We start from the raw sequence: 22,852 nt of genomic DNA on the forward strand, positions 1-22,852 counted from the left end.
GCACTCAACACAATCAAATACAACAGTAGTATCGGGGCAGAGCAAATGACGAATATTTCTCAGCTTCTTTCTGTTAACAGGACTCATAGCAATAAGGCTTAAATTGGCATTTGAAAACATTCCAGCAGGTACTCAGATCCCGCAGCAACGAATAGCTAAAATAATCTAGCAGCCTTGCAAAGATAGGAGTCCTCTTTTGAGGCTAGCATTTCATCTCATCCATTTGCCACGCCTTGCTACTTTCCCTGCCTTTTTTGGGGAGTGCGCTTTGTTGCCCACGTCTTCCATAGCTGACCACCAGCTTGCAGCTGCTTCTAGAGCCAGTCACTCCCAGAGCTGAACTCCAACCAAGGCACACGCACGACAGCTAACCAGCCCTGTCCACACCGCCAGGGCCAGGGAGCTAGCAGAGAGGTTACCGTGCCATCATTGCACCGGCTACGTTCAACACATTTGCAGAAGGAAACATAGTCTTCTACTTCCTACCCCTGATACAGAAGCAGCCATTCTCCAGATGGAGCCTTGCAAGATTTATTTCCAAGCGCCATGCTGTAGGGCTCAAAGATCTCCCGGGGTTCAGCGAATCAGGGCTACATGGGACAGAACAAGCAGCGCATTTTAAAGGTAACTGCTCAAAAAGACCACACTATCACTTCAATTGCAACAGCTCCAGAGTGAAAAATTACAAAAGGACAAAAAAAATTTACAAAAAAACGGTCTTTCGGCTGGATTCTGTCCATTTCACCCCTTTAATATTTCTACAGTGTACGTTTCAAAGGAAAAGTGAGCAAAAACCCCACTATTTGGAGCAGTTCTGATGATAAAATGCTACTAGATAGCCCGCTGGATAAACCATTAGAAAATAAAAATAGCAGTTCGCAAATGTCATGCCAAGCTTTCAAATGAGCCCGAAAATACACGTGCAGTTAAAGAAAAAAGATCTTTCCTTTAGCATGTAAAAACGTGTTTACTGTCAACAGACTACAAAAGCCAAGTGTTGCACCACAAAACGCTTCAAAATGAGGCATTTTATTCCCCCCCCCCCAACAGATGAGGTGAAACTGGTCTTTCAAACACTCACTTTTGCCTAGCTGTAGGTGTTCATATGAGTAGGCAGGAAAAAGAATTACCTTTTCAGGCAGCATTTTCCTGCCAATACTCACCGAAGAGAAGGAGAAGCACCTGAAGGCCAAATGCACGTAAGCGCACGTCCTGTGGGGATGCTACGGAGGGTTTAAGCTCTGCTGATTCCCAAGTAACAACAGACACCCAAGGGTTAGGCTATGCACTGCACGTCAATAATGCTCAGCAACATCACGATTTTAGCCAAATTGCCTTCATTTCCTGGAGCAGCACTGCAGAGGCAAGCACTTACAGAAGGCAAAGGCAGACACGCTTGGTGGACTCCTGTGCTTCTTGACTGCCTCGCTAGTTCAGGCCTCTGCTGTCGCTTCAGAGCTAGACACCATTGGGGGGCCTGATCCTGCACTAAGACAGCGGTGGAAGGAGGACTGTGCTGCCCTGAAAGGCTGTCGAACCGAGCTTTCGATCAGCTTTGTTTAAAAACAACAGTTATTACTGTCGGAGCTGTACGTTGATTTGAACCGCCCTATTCCTGTCTACACTTTTAAACACGAAAGCTGTTGTTAGAAACTGCGCTGAAGGCTGCCTCATCCTAATCTGCTGGGATGGTGCTGAAGCTTGCCCTAGGCTAGATTGACCTCAGCAGCCCAGTTCCATCATCGGGTCCCACTTCAATCTCCCGAACGGCTGCCTCAGTCCTGGCATTAGGGAAGAGAGCAGCAGGATGGAGTTGTATGGGCTGATGACTGGTGGCCCATTTTGTGCTGGGTTCAGAAACCTGGCATCATTCTGAGTCGCAGGGAAAATGGAAAATTCTGAAGTTCTTCCCAAAGCACAACTAACAACAGTTTGCTTTCTCATTTGTGTTATCACATACAGCACAAAAATCATGCAGAACAAGATGACATATCAATGCTATTTACAGCATCACTTCTACCAGCTCTTTTCCTCCCTTAATTTGCTGCAAAGCAGAACCAAAGTATCCTGCACGGGGCCTGCAGGCCACTGAAGCCAACCGGTGACTTGCACAGACACTTCAACAGAGTCCCGCTCCCGTTCAAACCAAGACAACGCAAACATTTCCCACGGCCATCCAGCCCAGCATTAATGATTTAAATTTACACTATGATAATGGTCCAAACAAAATCCACAAAACACCACACAGGACCTAGACTTTATTACTTTTACTTTCTTTTCTACAGTACTTTTAATCAGTTTGCTATTACAGAATGTCTTCTCTTGTAATGTCATGATAATTCAGAGAAAAAAAAAATAGTAATTCACCTAGGTATTCCTACTTTCTCTCTCCTGAACACTACACAATGTACTCAGTAATTATCGCTTTATCATCTGGAAAAGAGGGAGAAAAACCACACACCAGAAATAAAACCCCACACGTTTCCTATAGGTCACTTCATTTGGTGAAGGCAGCAGAAATAGCCGAGGGTGGTGAGGTAGCAGGTGCTGACGTACCAAGAGCGGTGGGGGAAAGGTTACTACAGATGCTGTTGTGAGGCTGTAAGACTGGATCTGCACTATATGGGAGATATGGAAACAAGGAAAAAATTTAATAAGAAGAATTTTTGTACTAGTTTTTGCTGTCTAAAGAAGACTATAATCATCCATCTGTCCAGAAATGTTATTAAGGATTACAGCAGAGGAAAAATTATAGGCAGAGAAGTGCAGCAAGAACTGTATTTGTTAGAATTTCTCTTGGGGCACGTAACCTACGTAAGCCCTGAAGAACAGAGAAACACCTTTCCCCTCCCCTCACTTTGAGGAAACGACGTTCAAGCTCTGCTGTGAGAAGAAAAAGTATTTAAATAAAGGACTGAACAGCTTATAAAGCCTTCTCTTTTAATAGTGATATATTATGATGACTTCTATTTACGTGGAAATAACAACGACGTAATCGACTGGATGCAAATTGAAGATTCCCCATCTTATTCTTTTTTCTATTGCCCACAGAACGTTTTTTTGTACAGGGTTGCAAGTGATTTGTCCTTTTAACTGCGGGACAGGGAACTGCCCCTCTAAATAGAGGGGGGCTCTTTCGAAACAAGTGCAAGCAATGGACAAAAAGCCCCGAACAGCTCAGGGAAGGCAAGTTCCAAAAGCACGTCAGCTCATCTCCTACAGGTGAACACCCCACTACCCAGTCTGCCTTAATCCTGGCTGCAGGTGGATCCCTGAGGAAGCGGGACACATGAAGCATACAAACACAGCCGACGTGTTTGTGCCCACCTCCTCCAAAAGCTTCTGAATATGTCAACCAACCTCAACAAAATATAGTAGAGCAGCAGAGTTTCAATGACATTAAGTTTCCACAAGCTTCATAAAAACAGGAGTCAAGGAGATGAGGAGGACCCTGCTAAGGTCACTCCCTGAGGAAAAAGCTACATTATGAACCAACCCCTATTTCTTACCAGCAGATCAACCCAACCTCAAGCTACAGAAGACTAGGTTTCTTTGGGTCCACTGCTGGTGGAAGCACTTGTACTAAATATAAGACTACCTACTAATTTCTCAGATAATAATCCTACTAGCGCACACCTATGTCACTATGTACATTCCACTGCTAGAACCGCACGCAACGTTTATGCAAGAACCACAGAAGACATGCTGCTTATGACCTTGGCGCTTGGCTATTAGTATATACTAAACATTGTCTTGCACTCTAGCTGGCAGCAGGTCCTCCTCTTAACCATCGTTGCCGAGGGAGTCTGCAATACCCATATGGTGCATGCATACAAGGAAAACAACAAACGTGTTTATTGACTTAAAAATTAGTAAGTACAAGGTTTTGGCAGTAAAGGTGATACCAATACAGATACCTGGAAGTAAGAAAGCCACCTGTAAGACCAAGTAGCTGGAAGCAACTTTCCTTCCTACCTGGTTCAGTGCAATTTCTGACGTACGGCTGCCCCCCATCCTCTGGGACGTCAGTCGTGTTCTCCTCATTTGCTTGCAGTAGCTGTCTCCCACTCCATTTGTCATTACTTTCCTCAGAATAACTCAGGGCATCATAACCTAAAGGAAAAGAGCAGTAGATACATGAGACTGCACAAGAAAGGCAACTCCTGATTCTGTTCCTGAATGCTTGAAGCAGCCAAAACATTTGCATTTCAAACCCGGTGTCCCTTGGGTGAGAAACAGCAGTGTTTGTAATCCCACTGGTAAGGTACAATGCCCTTAGCTCCACATCCCAGTTACTCCCAAAAACATCAGGAGTCAGGTTCATTCCTCCACAGCTTCAAAGGTTCATACTAGAAGACCATCTACGGTTTCACGAGAAGTTGTAAGCTTCAATCAGTTTAAAACTGGAGCACCATCCATTGTTTTGGTTTAAAAACAAAACCAAAACAAACAAAAAACCCGAAAACCCTCAACTTATTACTCCTGTAGGCATTTCACTGCTGTTAAGTACCAGCAAAACTCTGCTGAATTTTGCACATGCTTCTACAACATTTAAGCCATTTCTGCTCAGGATTACAATTCAATTTGCTGCTGAATGAGGCCTCAGAAATACAGCGTGTGACAGAGAAGTTAGGTAGGCTTCTTTGTGAGTCAGTAACGTGCTACAGAGGTGTTAGGAAAGCTCTGCCCCAACAGAGCGCGAGGTCCCTCGGGGCCGCGAGGGCAGAGCTCGGCCGCCCGCGCTGCGTCAGGAAGCAGCAGTGGGGAGGCGGCGGCGGAGGCGTAGGAGCAATCGCCATTTTCAATTTTGTAATAAATGTCCGAATGGTTACTTTCGCCAAAGTGGTCAACAGGGATCCATTTCAATATCGCGTGCCCAAGTCTAATGACATCGGGGGAAAGGCTCCTGAAGGTGTTCACTGCGGGCCAGGCAGCAGCTCTTCAACGCATTAGGAAGCATTCATTTATAAACATGAAATCTACAGCTTCCTTCAGCTTCTGCTCGCAGAGCACAAAGCAACTGATGGAAACATCTTTACGAGAGTATAGCTGTATTCATTCTCAAAATGGTTCTTATTAAGCCCAACTGCGCTGTTACTCCCACCCAACACAATCTCACCGAAGCCAGAGCATGCCTCTGAGTCACTTCAGCAGTCCCCCCTGCTTCCAATCACTAAGAAACCTCTGCAAACATCAGGGGCATGTACTTCATCTAAGACTGAAAACAGGGATAAACCCCAGTCCAGCAGGAGTTAACCATTTTAGACCCGGGGGTCTGGGTGTACTCTTTACCATGCCCCGTCCTCCTCACGGGAAGCGTGCGCGCATTTACCGACTTCTCATTTTTCCAACACCAGCCATCTTGCTTTCGCTCACCAGTTTCTTTGCCACCGAGACCCAGACCCAATTGCAAAACAGCGGCACACTCTCAAACAAAAAGTTTCAGTGCTACACGATTACTGTTGAGAATACCAAGGAAACCCCCAAAACTCTGTTCCTAGGCCACCAAGTCAGTGAAACAAGAATCACCATCTGGAAGGCAAGAAAGTAGCAAAGACTACTTTTTCATTAAATAAGCAGACTGAAGTGGCTCATCTTCAACTCCAGCGAAGGATGAAAGTAGCCAGCACCAGGACTTTGCCACTGAGAAGCCACAAGGAACTGATAAGTGAATATTGAGAAGCGAGTGCAGGCAGTAATAGCTGGGCAAGAAACACACCGAAAAGTCGACTCACTGGGTACCAAAAGCAGTTTGCGTGTAATAAACGTGAAGGCACATGACACCAACCCCCGGCTCCCATCAGCAATACAGCACCTCAGCCTGCAGCTGTTCTACAGCTGCTTCACGACCCAGGCCACGGACTGGCTCCAGCTGCACGCCTGCACGGCACGGGGTGGGTCCAGGTATGAGTACGCAGCAAGTAACCCTACAAAAGGTAACGCGTTACTTTGCCCCATTACTGCTGACTCTCTCCGTGCTTTGCTCCCCTCTTCGGCTTCGCCTTGGTGCTGGTAAACGAAACTTTATTTTAGCAATGTCAACAAAACCAGCTGGCTGATTTCCATGACATACATGGCACAATGCTGGTCAGCCTTGGACATGTCATGTCTGCCTAAGGAAAGCACGTGCTCATGTGTCAGTTCCGCGCATCCTATATAGTTTTTAGTTCACGGGAGGAAGAAAAAAACCTTTTGTTTTTTAAGCAGCCGAGGCATCCACTTCAAGCAGGCACACGCACCAAAGCAGCTATCTTGCAACAGAGACCTTGAGCCCATCTAAAAAAAACCCAACATTTGAGAGAGATTTCCACCCACCCACCCATCCATCTTCCTTCCAGCAAGCAGAACGCAGGCTCTCTCACCAGGCCTTTGCTACTCAAGATACTCCTCAAGTGCATATCACTGATGCTGTCCATGGCCTTCCTCCTCCACGTGCTCAGGCGGCGGCAGGGCCTGGCTGCCCTGCCTGCTGGGAAGAACGCGTTTGTCTGTCAAACGTCCAGGGCGTTTTGAGGCCACCAGGAAACACCAGGCTTTACTCCATGCACGCAGGGAAGGCACAGCCCTGGGGGTCTGTGCAGGGGCTGGAGTCTGCACTCAACGCTTGACACTTCAAAACCACCTTCAAACCTGAACTATTCCCAGTTTTGTCCAGCACTTCGGAAACAGATCGCAAGCAAAGAGCAGTGGAACAGAGATTCAAATCCTGGGGCAACGTCCCAGAGGGTGCTTAAGGGATGAAGTAAAAGGTTCTCTGCAGGTCCCAACCCTTTCGTTCGGTTTTCTGACCCATCCCATTAAGAGAGGAGGTCAGCCTGAGAGTTCTCGTCTTGCCCAGGTCAGAGTCTGCTCAGGGCAGCTCCCACGTCACGCCACCAGCAGGGAGGCAAAGCCTGGGAAGGGGCGGCCTGGAAACGTGCACCCAGGCCAATGGCAGTGGCTGGGACCAACGCTCCCCAGGCCGGCAGGAGTCGGCCCGCGTGCACGTTTGGGGGAAGAACCACGGCTGCGCGGGCAGCCTTAAGCACTCCTGTTTCCTAAGCAAAAAGTGTTTAACTTGGTAAACTCATTATCATCATTTGAAACTTCAAGCACTTCCTACTTGCTATGCTTTACAAACTTTAGAGAATGCTGTTTGCTATTTGTTTAGTCTGTAAGCACGGGTAAGAGCTTAGGCTGTGAGTTAAACATACACAAACATCACCTATAGAAGCGGACCCTGTTTCTCAGAAGGAACACATGCAACAAGGCAACATCAGGCATCTCCCATAATAATAAACATACTCCGGTAACCCGAGCTAAGCAGTCTCAATTCCACACACAAGCTGTTTTCAAAGCAGAGAGGCTCTTCTCCCAGCAGCTGATGCTCCGCTGTGCGTGGCCGCGCGGAGGAAAGGCACGAGGGAGAACCCGCGAGGACTGCAGCGGCCCAGAAGGTCCTGCAGAAACCTCGCCTGCTCCCTCCCCACCCACAACGCCTTCCTCGCTCAGACTGCAAGCTTTTCCAAGCGAGGGGTGGAGAAGAAGAAAGTCATTTGAGGTGACTTTGGAAGGGGAAAAGCTTAATTTGGCAATAAAAGTGTTTATAAAGGCTACATTCAGCGTTCACACAAATCAGCGTAAATAGCGGCAGAACTGGTCCACAGCTGAATTTGATGGGATGGCTGTGACTTACACCAGTAAAAGCTCGCCTCTAGTACCTCCAGGTCAGCTGTCCCCCGGCAGGACTCGCAACCCGCTGACCCCAAAAACCCTGCCTTCGGTATCTCCACTCTAAAACACATTTGGCCCAACACAGCAATAGAAAATACACGTTACAGATGAAAGGAGATGCTTTCTTCAAAGGTTTGGCCTTCCAAGGATTTCCCTGTGAAAACAGGGACACATCAAGATTTTAACCTTGCTAACAAGGACATTTTATGACAATTAAATGGGGTCCACGTTTCCCTGCTTGCCAGCACCGGCCTCCCCACGGTATGGCTGGAGGCAACTCGACATCTGCCGCACGGGCACCGGCTGCGCTCCTATCAGCCCCTGCAGAAAACAACTCAGAAACTTGGGTTCGTGTTTTGGCAGATTCGGCGAAAGAGGAACTGACTGTCAGCTGCGGTTTAACCCTTCACACGTGGCTGCCTATGAAACAGGGACCTTGCCCGTCCCGTTGGAGGCAGGAGGCACCACCATTTGGGCCTGGCAGCGTCTCTCCCTGCTTTAGGTGCTGGCATGAGGCAGGACCACCACCAAGAAGCGCTTCAGCACCCAGCAGCAGGGACATCACCTCAGCTGTAGCATCCCGCCATGGCAGGGCTGCAGGCAGGGCATCCCACCACCACCACGGCCAGGTGGCCGGACCCTCTCTGGCTTCCACGGCCCCTTCCCACCTGAACTGGTGAGGTCCCACCTTGGGCTGCCACACCATCTGCAGCAGCAGCACCGGCACCACGGGCTCACTTGTGGGAAAGGCACAAGCATATTCTGATCTATAAATGTTGTACAATCACATCCCCAGGACAGTTTCAAAAAGGCAGATGCAACAATCACCAATTCTCTTTGAGAACAAATCTTTTGCAACATGTGCTTTTGGCTTCTCGTTTCGGACTGCATCTTGCAATTCTTTATTCGCCTGTTCTAAGGCAAAACTTAGGCTGACTTGAAGCTTCACATCAGCTGCTAAAGGCTGTGGGGCCTGAGCCCCTATGTCACTAAAAAAGGGTCCCATCCTTTGATTTCAATACACACTAAATCACAGCCAGGAAAATGTAGAACAAAATTCTGATATTCTGCAGAGGGGCTAGGAGAACAGCAAGGAATGAGCAAAACTCTGCTTTCCAAGGAAAAGTAGGAACGGTTACAAAAAAGCAAGCTACCAGTTTTCTTTCTGAAAATGCAGTTATTCAGAATTGGATGATTTTTAATGGGAAACATGTCAAAGACATTTTTTCATTTTCTCAGCAGAGATAAAGACTACTAAACAGCTTGCATTAACTACATTGTCATTTTGTTCAGGCCAGTATACAGATCAGACATTTTACTTATAAATGCTGTAGCTGCTGGCTTTATAATAAAATAATACTGTGACATCTTTAAAAACTTTGCTACAATAAAGAGTTTTTCCAAAGTTCTGTACCATAGCGTATTTCAAAGCGGGTGAACTATTTTTTTAAGCACTGAACATCACCGCAAGGTATTTTCCAAAACTCCAATTACCCAGCACCAGTTTTACATTACTAACTCAGAAGCCAGGTTCTGGAGAGCTTTATTTGTGCTTCCTCCCAGAGATATTCCCACGGACAATAAGTATACGAGTCATTTTTCCCTGTCTTTGTGCCTGTACGGCGTTTCATAATACAAACAGGACAATGCAGACGGTGCATTTCCACTGGCCATGTCTCTTTAAATAAGACAGGGAGCACATGAGTGTGTGTTTGCTGGGCGCTCCTGTCCCTGCCAAGCTGGGGCGGCAGTCTGGTGAGAACAGGCTCTCTAGCAAGACTGCTGATCTGTTCTACTTATGATCATGAAAATGAAATAGAGTGGAAAGAAGTACTGATCATATTGCTCAGAACTTCTGAAAACGCTGCGTGTGTGACCCAGATCTCCACGTGGGAACTCACGAGCTCCTTACGCTATTCCAGACGGCTCTGGCTGGAGTTTGCCACTTACGGCACTGCAGAAACACAGCTAAACACATCCCGATCTGCACTTTTTGGCATGAAGGATACTACTCCATCATGCTATACAATATACCGATGTTCCCCAATTGCACACTGATCTCAGAGAAGTGTATTTATATTCTCCGCATCAAGGCCCAGGAACCCCAATGAGCTGGAAACGCAGCAGGACCTCGGAGCGGACACCCAGTTTCTAGCGGGCACAAAGCAAGCTGGCGCGGAGCTCAGGGTCCGCCCGCGCTCCTGCCGGACGGACAGCGCGGGGGGCCGTCGCACAGCCCACACGCCTCCGACAACCGAACGGGACAAGAACACCCAAACTCACCTCTGGAAGGCGGGATACAGGTTAGGGGAGACAACGATTTTACACTGATGTGAAGTTACCTGCCTTGCGCTCAGCCACGCGGCTCCCCAGCAAAGACTACTTCCAGACAGGTTTACTTAACACACCTACACAGATGAAGAAAATCCTTTGTAATCTTTTTATTGTGATAAAAACAAGTGTAATTGCCCCCTTCATTAGGATTGTTCATTATTTCTGGTCCAGCAGCACTGAGCGGCTCTAGACGGGAGGGGACGCCACCCCGCACGGCACTGTGTGCAGGCAGCCCCTGCCCCACACGCCGCACAGTCCAAGTGCACGACCAGCAAACACAGAAAGCTCACGTTAACCATGAGGCGAAGTACTTAATGCATACATACGTACAGCCTCTCCTCTAAGTGTCTGCCACCACATCAGGGAGAAACGTATTAGCATCTTGCTCTCCAAGCTGCTGATTAAAAATCCAACACCCTGCACATCCCCATCATTGAGATCAGAAGGTCACTTCACGAACCTGGCCATGAAGTGACCAGGTCATTTCATCCAAGCCTCCAAAAACATCCCTAATTATTGAAAAATGGCAAAAAATTGGTAAGAGGAAGATGAGTGGATAAATCGGGGTCTGGAGGTCTGCTAAGGAAAGGTTGTGGAGAGCTCTCCTGGATCAGGCTGGGGTACGGCAGTAACTCGACCCAAGTACAGCCCTTCTCATCCAAACCGGGGTTGAGTCAGTGGACAAGACAACTTTAAATTAATAGGGGATGACTAAAAAAAATGCCCAGGCATGACGTTCAGCTGGGGGAAACTGGGATAACTCCTTCAACTTCGGTGCAGGAACTGATTTACAGCAGTGGAGGATTTGGCCCAATACCGTTGAAGCGCAGAAACGCAAGGAAGACGAAAGGTACTCGCGAGCGGCAAGCTGGAGCGGCGAGGAGCTGACAGGCCAGGGGCTGGCCCAGCCAAGGGGACGGATCTGTCACCGCAGCCTTTCACAGGCATAATGCACTGCTGCTAACGGCTTCGCAGAGCTGGCAGGTATCCGCGGCTCTTGCTGACAATAAACTACTTTCTATGCAAACTGCTAGATCCTGCTGGCCGAAGCCAAAAACAGCACAGCTTTTCTGAAATATGCTTGCCCTCCCTCCTCTCTTGTCTGTCCCTTTTATCTATTGTTTTGATGGTGGCAGATTTGCGTTTTGGAGGGTTGGTTTCACACGCACACCCCCCCTTCCAACTAACTGAATTATCTCCCTCTCCCTGAAATTTTCCTACAGCGAATGCAACAGGGAAATATTTCTGGGGAAGAAAAAAGCTGGAACAACCAAGCACAAGCTCCCATGTTAAGCTAGCAGGAGAGGTGGGGAGCAGTGGCGTGGTTACCTCAAGACAGACCAGGCGAATCCTCTCGGCAGAGCAAAACCCAGCTAAATTAACTGTAGCATCACTCCAGAGCTGCCCTTCCACGTCTCTGCCCTGCACCCGCGGCTGCCGGCCCCCAGACCTGCAGGTAAGCATCCAGCCAGCCCCCGTACCCGGGTTTCTCCTAGCGCAATCACATCTACCGCAGATTGTCACAGCGCTGTCTGAGCTCGACTGCATCAGCATTGCATAAATGGATTACCCTTCTTTGCAGGCCGATTTGGGAGATGCTTTCTTTCCAGATTCAGCAGCAGCGAAGACCATAAATAGAGTATCCTCAGGGGCGAAAAAACCAAAAATCTACACCTGGCTTTGAAGAGCAGCCTGTTCCTTACCTCTGATTTCAAAGCTGTATTCCCACACATACCAATCTAGACGAAAAGGGGCAGAAGGGCAGGGAAACATGTTGGCCAAGCCACCACCGTTGTTAATATCTGTATAACGCAAGTAGGGCACAGAGGCCAGAGCAAAGTCACAGGCACTTAATAAATAGGAGAAGGTCCCTGCACCAAAGGCCTGGAAAGCTAATTAGATGGGAGAACACAAGACGACACAGGTGTCGAGCGGAGGAGCAGCTCGCTCAAGGAAGACGGCAGGCAGGTCGGCGAGCAGCACTGCGGGAGGAGCAGCAGAACCGGGTACGGCAGCGCTCTGCTCCCGCAGCGCCCGGCCTCTGCCTCCACATGCTGCCCAGCCCCAAGACCTGCCATCAAGACAAAGGCAGCAGCTAAGGAAGAGACCCCGCAGCCCTGCAAAGAGTAACGAGAGAGGTGACCTGAAGGTCCCGGAGCAACCAGGCACTACAGAAGTATTTTAATGGCAAGCATGACTTGTCAGAGCACCCAAGTGATTTGGGAACACAAGCGCGCTCCATAAGCCAACCAACGCTTTAGGAAACCCTCAGCTTGTGGGAAAAGGTGTGAAATGACACTTAGTCTGCAACAGAGTCCTACCGCATTAAGACCCCAACATAGGTACAACACACCCCGGCAAGGGGCAGCCCTGAACATCGTGAGGGGTCACGGAGCAAATGAGTCCAGGTGTGGGGGCACAAGCAGAGCCTGCTGCACAAACCAGGCACCTGCCAGCACCAGGAGGAGGCAGGGAAAGCGTCTGCAGAGATCGCTTACAGAAGTATTTTCAGACCCTGGGCAAGACCAGTTTAAAGCTGGCACATCGCAGGAATGAGGACTTGCCCATTTTCACCCACTGATGGAAGACACCAAGGTGCGAGATGCCAGCCAGCGGTGCTGGGAGGGGACCTGCCCCAGGCCGTCAGCCAGGTGAGGCAGGACACGCAACGGGAGACACAGCTGGACAGAAAGCCCAGATCAATTCCCTGCTGGCGAGCAGCACTGAGTCCCATGCCCACAGACCTCCTCTCCTTGCCACTTTTGCAAATCCCCATGGAAAAAGTCCTGTGGCTTTGGCAAATGAAGAGCTGCAGGATTTCTCCTACCCCAGCTCTTGCAATTCATTTCTCAAGACTCGCTCTCCAGCCATCAGCCATTAAGCTCAGACAGACCTTCGTGACAATGTTCACCCTAGATGCCCCACGCCTTCTCCAGGGGACTGACTCTGCAGCCTACCAGCACTTCTTGCCTTGCTGCCCAGCTGGTACTGGTGGCCCGCACGGCTCCCAGACCGTCCCAGCGGAGCTGCTGCCTCCTCCTCCCCTTCACACCCCTCCCACAGCCTGCTTTCCTACCAGCCCCTCCGTACCAACTCCCATCTGCCACCAACAGCCCTCTGCAGTCTTGTACCCCCAGCCCCGAGCCTGCTCCCACTTCCATGGAAATTCTGTAAAGGGGGGCAGGAAAAACAACTTTGGTGAAATGAAGCACTTTTGATTTTTCAGTTTTATCACCACACAGCGACTCAAGCGCCAGCCACAAAAATCAAACCAAACAACCCCACAAGAACAAGACGAGAGTAGCACTGATGCCACATGGCCCCACAACCCGGAGATGTGGCAGGGACAGGGGAGAGGCAGGTTCAACCCCTCTCCAGGTAACCTGGGGCAGGAACGCCACTGCAGCTCTCCCCATTGCCCAAGACAGGCTCCACCCACCAGGGAAGATTTTCCCATGGAAGCTGCTCCTCTGGGAGAGGTCATTAAGTCTTAACCGGAGCACAGACGGGCGCCCAGCCGTCCTCCACCCAGGCGAAGCATCCATCGCTCCCCGGCTTCCCCTGCCCTCATTATTTGTTGAGGCAGGGCTGAGGAGCTCCGGGGGAGACACCACCACCCCACACAACTTCACCTTTCTGCTATCAGGCCGGGCAGCAACACCTGAATCTGAGCTCCCGCCCAGCCAAAAAGGGGCAGAAACAAGGTCTAAATTCTCACCGCACCCCCTTCCCCAGTATCTTTCTCCCCCATTTATTACAATTTTTCTATGTGATCATCAGCAGGAAAAAAAAGCAGCCCCCCCAAAAGGCCCATACACGACTATATCCCAAATGCCTCTTGCTCTCTGCTACAGAAATAAATGCAGCCTTCGTTAAAGATCCAGCCTGGTCTCAGAGGAGGATCACAGGCCTGGAGGGATGAACTGCAAGTTCTCCTGGTCTGCCACCAGCAGTGGCCACACAGATAGTCTTGGTCCAAACCGATCCTCCTCTCTGCCAGTTTGAAGACCCCTTCAGAGACATCAGAGAGGCTGACTTCTCTGAGTCCAGAAACCTGTCCCAACCTCAAACACATCACACGGTATCACAAAAAACTGCCTCTGTACCCCTCTTCCATCATGTGCACCCTCAGAGGAGCAAGGCAGAAGAGCAGGTACCTATCTGAGAACAACACAGCCTCCGTGCCCCCGTGCACCTACCATCTCGGCTCCCAGTCCTCCCTGCTGAGCCAGACTCCCGTGTATCTCCAGGCAGAGGCTCACCAGTCCCCTCCCAGCCAAGAGCACAGGAGCCCACCAGGGGCCCCAAGAAGCTTCTGCCCCTCCCAGCCATCACGGGCACTCATGAGCCACAGCTGGAGCGACGCTCCAAACACAGCCCAGCTGCTGGCTGGGAAGGCAGGGCATGCTCTGAAGGTCAGACAGCTCTACAGCTCTCGCAGCACGGCATGAAGAACAGCAAAAACGTGACTTTGGGTTTATTTAAACACTGAAAAGCTACATACCACCTTTCGAAAGTGAAATTTCCACGTGCATTCTGCTTGAGTCTTCCTCTGCTCCCACCCTGAAGGCAAAGAAAACTTCCAGGTCAGGCAGTGCTTTGTAGAAACCCACTCACAGCAGTGATTGCTCCTCAGGCTTTCAGTCACTTCAGGTGAGGTCACCCCACTGACCTCTGCAGAGGCACCCGGGAACGAGGAGCAGCGTGCACCGCCCTCTGCCCGGAGCACCCCGTGCTTGTGGCTGGCACCCACGGGTGCTTCTGGCACTCCACGCATCTCTGCTGGCGGGTGGGGGTGCTGGGCAGCACCCGCAGCTCTGAGGTCACCTGCCGTGCTTTACACAGCAAAGCTCAGGGGACAGAAAAACACCTTTGCTAAAGGTGAAATCTTGAGCTTTTCACTGCAGCGTTTCAAGAGTAATACCATTAAAACTCCCCTCCCAGGCTGGGCAAAGCAAAGGTAAACCGCACACAAACTGGAGCCTGTAGCCAGAGCACGAGGCAATGATTTAAGAGGCTGAAGTTTAATTCCCACTCTGCCACAAACTTGCTGTGACCTTAACCAAATGCTCGCTGTCTCCATCACCAATTTCATCCCCCACCTGCTTCAGCTCCGCACAAGGCCCGTTTACGATTCTCAGCACAAGGGAGATGCAATACCTGCACAGCATACGCAGTATGGCTCAGGAAGGCATTGCCATAATTAGGAGGACAGACTGAAACCTAGATGCTGCGCGATGCAAACTAAGAGTTTTACTGTTAGGGACTCGGGTGCTCTCTCATGCTGGCCAGTTACACGGCGATAAAGCAGTCTCCTTTTCCTCCACCCTCAGCAGCAGCAGCAGCACCCCTCATCACTGCAGAAGCGTCGAGGACCGGGCTCACCGCACCGTCAGGACCGTCAGAGGTGAGGGAGCGCCGTGCCGGCAGCGCGTTAGGCACCGTGTCAGCCCTGGAGCCCCCGCCGCGGTAATCGTGCCCTGACCGCCGAAGGTGCTGGAGCGTCAGCAGCCCAGCTAGCCACCGAGACGATGCTTTCACCTTGAGCACGCTGCTCCTTTTTTGCTTGCTCCAAAAAATTGCAAAGTCTCCCCAAAACTGATTTTAAGTAACCATCTGCACAGACTGCACGTGTTCCCATTTTACCTGTCTTTTCACGTCCCCAAAAGTTATAGATAAAGCCAAAAGCAATAGCATTTTTTCCTCAAGGAAAGCAGAGGAGAAATTAGCTGAAAAAGTCTCTTTCGCTAACAAGAAAGTATGGAAGAAGATTGTTTTTTCTCTAAATTTATGAGCTCCACGACATTTTATATTGTTATAAAACAGGCATTTTGATACAGGTTTTTATTTACAAATAAACAGGAGCGTTTTTTTTAAAAAACTAACCATTAAAAAGCTAGCTCTTTTTAGGTCTACTAGTTCTCCAGGCCAGTAAAACACCTCCGCCTCAGACCAGCCGTAAGCTGTAACTCCTCTTTTAGGTAGCGCACAGACTCCATGAGAACCCACGGATTTCTGCATGCACTTCCCCACCATCCCGAACAGCGTTCGTTAACTGAAGACAAAATTTCCTGTTTGCTGTCTTGTGCCAAAAATTGTCACTGGGATGCCATTTATTCCAGGCTCCCTTGATTGTTCATTACCAGTCTGTGCAGAAATTCATGTTTTCTTTATTATTCACATCAGCTTGACCATTAAATTGACCATTGCCCCCTTCTTGCTTTACACATAAGTGCAAAGGAACCGTTCAGCACCTCATAAAAAGTACCACTTTTTAAATCCCCTTATCGTGCCTCCTGTGATTCATCTCCTCTCTAAACTAAACAGTGTTTTTCTTCTTACGATAATCTTTTCATGCTGCTAATGCTTTTTACAGTTTTCCCTTGGACATTCCTCTATGCCCCTGTGAAACCACATGCGACTCTCGGTGACAGTTTCCCACTGATCTGTACAACAGCACTCAGTATTTTTAGCCTGATTCTCCACTGTCGTCTCTCAGGGGTACCGTAACTCTTCCGCTGGCACTCTCATTTCATTAACGTTTCACCTGTTACAAATGGAAGGCCTGGACGCTGCTGATACCATCTCTGCTGCTTGGCAGCTGCTGACTGCCAGGCGTGATTTCCACTGCGCCCTGGCACAGTACATCTTCCCTGACAGAGCTCTTGCCCATTTCTTCTGCCCTGTGACGTTCCAAAAATGGGACAATCTCCTAATACCGGCCAGCAAACTCTGCTTTTGCCTCCCGCTGCTTCTGTGGCTGTTGTAGAGGTGAATTTCAGGGGTAGATAAAGCAGCAGCCTTTGCATTACCCTGCTGTAGATGCCAGCACTTTTTCCCCCCGTTAGTAAACAGAGAGGAAGTTTCCAGAGGCATAAAAGGAAGAGGGGCCATAAATCCCCATTCCCTAACAGATCCCCAGGGCAGCTCCTCTCCCCGATCCAAGCTCCTGCCCAAGCATCCCCTCTCAGCCCCGCTCCCTGCAAGGGACGCCAGGCAATCCCAAAGCGCCTTCAGACTCCCCGCTCTGTCCTTTTTCCGCATTTCACCAAAACTCTCTCCGAGCTCCCTTCTTGTGCAAGCAACCTCCTCAACTCAATTTACCAAGCCTCCCTGCTCCTGGCAATCCAAAGGCGCTGTGCAAAATCTCCCCAGGCCGCTGGCCAAAACACGGCCTTTGACGGAGCAGTGAAACCAACAGAAAAGGGCCCTCTGACTTTGCAGCAGAAGAAAAGAAACCGAGGGCAAGAATCCCAGCAGCGAGAGCGTGTTATGGGTGCTCGCACCACAAGTCACCCAGGTCATCCCAGGCTACCGCATCAAACTCACGCATCGCTATTTTCTTTCTTCGTGGTAGACAGCAAGGAAAAAATTAGTAACAACAAATTAAAAATAACCTAAAATTGATTTTCCATCAGTAACAGTGCTACTTTTTATACAGTTCCAAAATCCCGTGGCTGCTTGAACCTGGAAATCAGGACCTTACATGGCTGAAAAAGCAGTAATGGAGCTCCTCACCGTTATCAAACAGAGCCTTGTTTCTTGGAAGGCTCGGGTAATGTTTTGCAGTAAGAACGTAATTCTCTGGAAGAGATATTTATCTGTTATAAAGCAGTGCAATATGGGTTGTATTCCAAACTCACGTTACAGGGGCAAATCCTTGGGGTTTGACTGGGGCTTTTTTTGTTTAGGAGCTGAACATTCACTGCTCCTTCCCCCACGTTTATGTGTTTCTCTCCTAATTCTGAGCTGACATGGTGGGAGGAAAGACGGTTTTGGGTCAGATGAAATGTTTTAGTCAACCTGGAATAAAGTATTTTATTTTGGTTTGGTTTGTCCCCTTTTACACTTTTAGCTAAATATAATTCTGCAGAATTAAATTTAGTCTGAAAATATCATAAAGACATGCTGGGAAAGGAAACATAGCAGATCTTCCCCCCCCCCCCCCCAACAAAAAAAAAGAAGAGAAACCATGACTTTTTCCCAGTTAAATTCGAAAGTATATTAAGTGTCACCCTTGCAGCTTGGCCTGCACAACCAGCATTGAATTTACCCTGCAAGCCGAGGGCCCGCTGCTTGCGCCTGCTTCGCCCACCCAAAGACCAGCGGGCCAAGGCTGGAGGGGAACCCCCGCAGAAAGGACCGTGCATCCGAAAGCGGCGTCTCCCAAGAAGGTACCGGCGGGCAGCAGTCTCTGCAGGGCCCGTGGCCGAAGGCACCCCAGCCCCAGCCAGCACCGTCAGTGCCGCGGGCAGCGCGGGGCTCCAGGCTCCGGGGATGAGCTCCCTGCGGAGAGGGACGGGGTGGCTCAGCCTCCGCGCACGCAGCGGCTGGGCAGCCCTGCACCCTGCAAAGCCGTGCCCTTTCTCGGCTGCGTCCAAGGAACAAGGAGCTCCTCTGGCAATCGCGCTACCTGAGCAGACAACAACCAGCTCAGGATACAAGTCCTAAGGGTGTAAGCCCATCCACGGCATGGCCAGGTGAATTCCTCAGATGAGGAAGGGCAGAATCGCCTCCTCCACCTCTTCCCTGCACCTCTGCGCCGGCTCCCACCGGAGCCCGTGGCACCCACGCCCAGCCAGGCTCAGAGGTGCTCCTTCAGCCTCTGCACCGCGGCAGCGAGGCTGAAGACGGCGGAAGCCTGGAGCTGGCTGCGCTGAAGGACACGGCCCGTGGGCCGCCTCGGCTCACGGGGGCTGCAGAGAAGGAGCAAATGGCCAGAAACGGAACAGATCGGAGGAACCCACCAAGAGCGGGAGCAGATCCTGTTCCCTCAGTGACCGTGACCCTCCCGTGGATGATGGATAGAACAGGCCTGCTGTGTCCCTCCAGCGAGCTGGGTGTTGCAAGCACTAAAAATAAGCCACCCCTTTCAGGAAAAAAAAGAAAAAAGAAAAGACTGTCATAAGCCCTGGCTCCCAGTCTGGTCTCTAAACACCAGAATGCTCTGATGATAGGGGAGCCATCACAAAAGAGCACAAGAGGGGCTTTTTTTCATGCTTTTCTCCACAAAAGATAAAGGAAAAAAAATAGACCTTGCAAAAAATAAACAAGCAAGAGGGAAAAGGGAGCTTTTGTGTCCGATTTCAATACAAACATGTTTTTCAATTTAAAAAGACTATTTCTCCCTTCCCTTTGCCTTACAACTCTTTCCCCCTTGTGTTTCCCTGCAACTACACTACATAAATCTGCAAGCGTTATTTGTTTAATCATTATTATTTACTGCTTCCACAGTGCTGGAAACATGCTAGGCACTTTGCAACATGGAGACAAGGTCTCAACCCCAGAGAATACAATCGACTCTGGTATTCAACTGCACTGTACGATACTGACTCTGGATTTGCTCCCTAAAAGCACTCCCTACATGCTGTGAAATTCAGGAACGCTCACTGATAGCCGGACAAGAAAACCCAAAGCAGGAACCCCCACCGAGAGACCTGAGGAGATACGCAGGAGGGCAGGCTGGACTTCTGCAACCCTCGCAAATCTCCCAGGCCTTGCACTAAGGCATTTAACTGACTGCTACACCGGCAGAGGTAAAACTGCAGTGGAGCTAGTACGAGAACTGGGATAAAACATAGGCCTTGCAGATGGGCGATACTTCCCCTTCTTCTGTATCTGTTCAGAAAACCCATGAGGCTCAACTTTTATCACAGGTAAGAACATGCTGAAGGGCAGCCACTGGCCTCCTAACTGATGCTGTGCCTTCTTCCCTACGAAACTGAATTCCCTGCCCTAACGCGTCCCTCGTTCCCAGTGCGTGGGGCTAAAATTAACGCCGGATAGCAAAAGCCACAGAGAGAACCACACCGAGGAGCTCAAGAAAGGCTGTGACGGCTTGCACCCCACGCACAGCGTTTCAGGTGTGTCAGGGTGCTCGGGGTCCTTCACTCAGCCCTGCTCTCTGCCACGGTGGGCAAGTGGGCCTGGTCTGGAGCTGCCACAAGCAGCTAGCCACAGGCAAATGGGCTCCAAGAGCAGGAGAGAACATCCACCAGGCGCCCTCCTGGAAAGCCGGGTTCTTCTACAAAGCCGACAGAAGCACAAGGCTTTCTATGCTGCTAGATCAGCAACTCCGTCTTAAGTAAATGAGCAAAGCACCAGTTCCAAGAAATCTTCCAGGTGCTGTCAGCATCTCCTCTCCATCAACACTCAACATTATCCCTTCTCACCCGTTCTCCAGCCAAGAAACATTTCCCTCTGATTACCATGAACTGTGCCTACCAAGGCTCCCTGCTGCATGCAGGTCTGCCCTCATTCAGACTGATCTATGTGTCACTAAGCCAGGTTGAAAATTACCTTAGTGACACAGAGTGTTTTCCCTATGGTACCCGCTTAATTAAATATTGAAAGAGCTATTACCTTTCAGGGATGCCTGTGCACTGGCCGTGTCCATTATTTATAACATAATGTATTCATTATGCATTTTATCCCATGCTCCTATCTGCTGATCTCACAGCAGGTCCTTAAAAACAATGTCAAGCAATTAATCCTACCTTAATTACAGACAAATATATATAGAAGCCCCAGGACATCTTTCTTGTATTTATTAGAAGTAAACATATCTAGAAATAAATCTGGTAATCAGGAAAGAGAGGGACAAAGCCCACCAGGCATGGGAATCACAGAAAGGGGGACAGGCACATTTTAATCAGCCACAGTAAAATCGCCAGCTTTGTCTGTCTGGAAAAAATAAGACGTGTCCTGCTGCGGCTTCCAGCCCACAACGGGTTCTTCGAATAGAAATGCACCACTAGACGCTGCCTCCTCTGCTCTCCTTCAGGCCGATGATCCAAGCCAAGGCTTATCACACCAAAATCCCTCCTCTTCTCCTGCCTCCCACGGTCCTCCTCGCCTCAGGTCACCGGCACAGCCATTCTCCCAGTCAACAGGTGTCACCACTGAGCTATCTCAGGTTGTCCCTTGTCCTTCCCTCCTCCGGCCGAGAGCTACTCCTTCCCTCCTGCAGACAAGGTTGCCGGCAAAGCCCAGGCCCATCTTCGCACGGGGGTGCCAGCTCCCCGCTGCCCCTGGGGAGGGTGCGTGCACTGCAGCGGGGCAGGGAGAACACGGCCAGCCTCCCGCTCGCTGGGTGCTGCTTTGCACCCTCGGGGTCACCTTCCACAGCCCCACGCGAGGAACTTAGCGGGGGACTCCCTCCAGCAAGAACCGGGCTGTTCGGCCTTGCGCATCTCTGCTGGCAGACCCCGCGTTTTAAAGCGGTCCTCCGATTCTCTCTCCCACATCCATACCAACACGATGGTTACTGAAAAAACTTGCCAAGGGTTGGCGGGGTCATGGAAAAAAAGGGAAAAGAAAAAAAGAAAAGAATCTTTAGACACAATGAGGAAGCACCTAGTAAATTCCCACATTTCAGCTCGCGTAGGAAACGCACTGTAATTTTGGAAACGCGAGTTTCAGCTCAGCCCTGGTAATGTACAAGAAAAAACACAATCATCGTTAATACTCCTATTTTGTGCAACTTCGCTGGCTTCCCAGAACTAACTCCTATGTTTAGCATCCACACTGGGAAATCTCACACTTCAGAGGAGTTTGCCTTCTGGTCAAACACAGGGATCGCAGCTTCTCCGACGCCAAGCGCATGGGTCAGCTCTTGAACCGAGGCACGCCACTCGACAGAGCGCTTTCCGAATTCCCCGGGGGCACAGCGCCCGAGGAGGGAGCAGGCGCCCGAGGAGGGAGCAGGCGCCCTCCGCTCTGCCCCGGGGCACGGCGGGCATCACAAGTCAGGTGCTGCGAGCGGAATCCGAGAGCGGTAGAAGTCCCGCACGGATCTGCTTCGCATAGGGAGCCTCTGAGCAAGGGAGGGCGAGGGAAATGGCGCGACGGTGTAGAGGTGCGCTGCAACCCCCTGGTGCAAGCCTGACCAAAGAGACCTTAAGGAGTAACGCCAGGAGGCCAAAGCTAGAGCAGCCCTGTCTTTTCCGATCGTTCCCTCTCCCCCCACGGAGGAAACAGCACAAGGAAGACAGTGGTCTATGATGCCATCTCAATAGTCAGAAACATGGAAAGCAGAGAAGAAGAAACATGTCATGCTCATCCTTGAAAAGAAGTTAATGAAAACCCCATTCCAAAACCGAGCAAGGACTCAAAGAACAGGATCTTTGTCACCCTTGAAATCAATAAGGAAAACTATCACTGGCTTCAACGGCTTTTAGACCAGCCCTCAAACATGCTGTCCGGGCGGTATTAGCATGTGAACCTTCTGAAACATTTCCAAGGGGGGTTTCTGTACTAAGCCTTGACTGAAGTCTGCAGAGACTCCTTTGCAGCCTGTCCCTGCAGGCAGATGCTGTGAACGCACTCCCCGTCCAAACCGCTCACTACACTCTCCTCACCTGCGGAACGGTTCCCTGCCTGCTGAAAAAGGCAGAGACAAGCCCAGACAGGTACCGGTCCCCAGCAGCACCTCAGCCCTTCTCCTCTGAGAAATGAGCCTGGCCCAGCTCAACTTGGTCCCTCACCCACCGAGGGGAAGGGCATCTTTCTAGGAAAATTCCAAACTGGAACTTTACAAAGTATTTTAAGGAAATAAATACTACTATAGGAAGAAAAAAGTTTCTATTTTTAACCAGAGATCCTGGCACGAAAGGGTAGCACTCCACATCATACCAGAATCAAGTGTTTGATGCTGTCCTTTCTTTATAAGGCTCTAAGAACAGCAGGACCCTCCAAGAAGCGGTATGCATTCTCTATTTACCCTGAAGTGAGACTCTGCAGACCCGGGTTTAATTCTCTGCTCTGCTATTAGCCCGTGAGGTGACCTTGGATAAGCTGTTCTGTC

General features: G+C 50.0%; 1 protein-coding gene across 11 annotated transcripts in view; it reads right to left on the reverse strand.

The window, feature by feature from the left end:
• Positions 1 to 22,852, reverse strand: part of SLC24A3 (solute carrier family 24 member 3) — a 197,734-nt gene that overhangs the window by 163,786 nt on the left and 11,096 nt on the right. For 10 of the 11 annotated variants that reach the window (XR_015708928.1, XR_015708927.1, XR_015708926.1 and 7 more), the window contains exon 2: positions 3,976 to 4,113. Coding sequence is in view for 8 of the 11 variants with exons in the window: in XM_087777233.1 (XP_087633359.1) it covers positions 3,976 to 4,113 (138 nt within the window). In the remaining 3 variants the exon portion in view is untranslated. Of the gene's footprint in view, positions 1 to 3,975; positions 4,325 to 22,852 lie in introns of those variants that run through there. The other variant, XM_087777228.1, reaches the window with a different exon arrangement.

This window comes from Nipponia nippon, unplaced genomic scaffold, assembly GCF_047370975.1.
Source record: "Nipponia nippon isolate SJK-2023a ecotype South Korea unplaced genomic scaffold, ASM4737097v1 scaffold_4, whole genome shotgun sequence".
NCBI lineage: Eukaryota > Metazoa > Chordata > Aves > Pelecaniformes > Threskiornithidae > Nipponia > Nipponia nippon.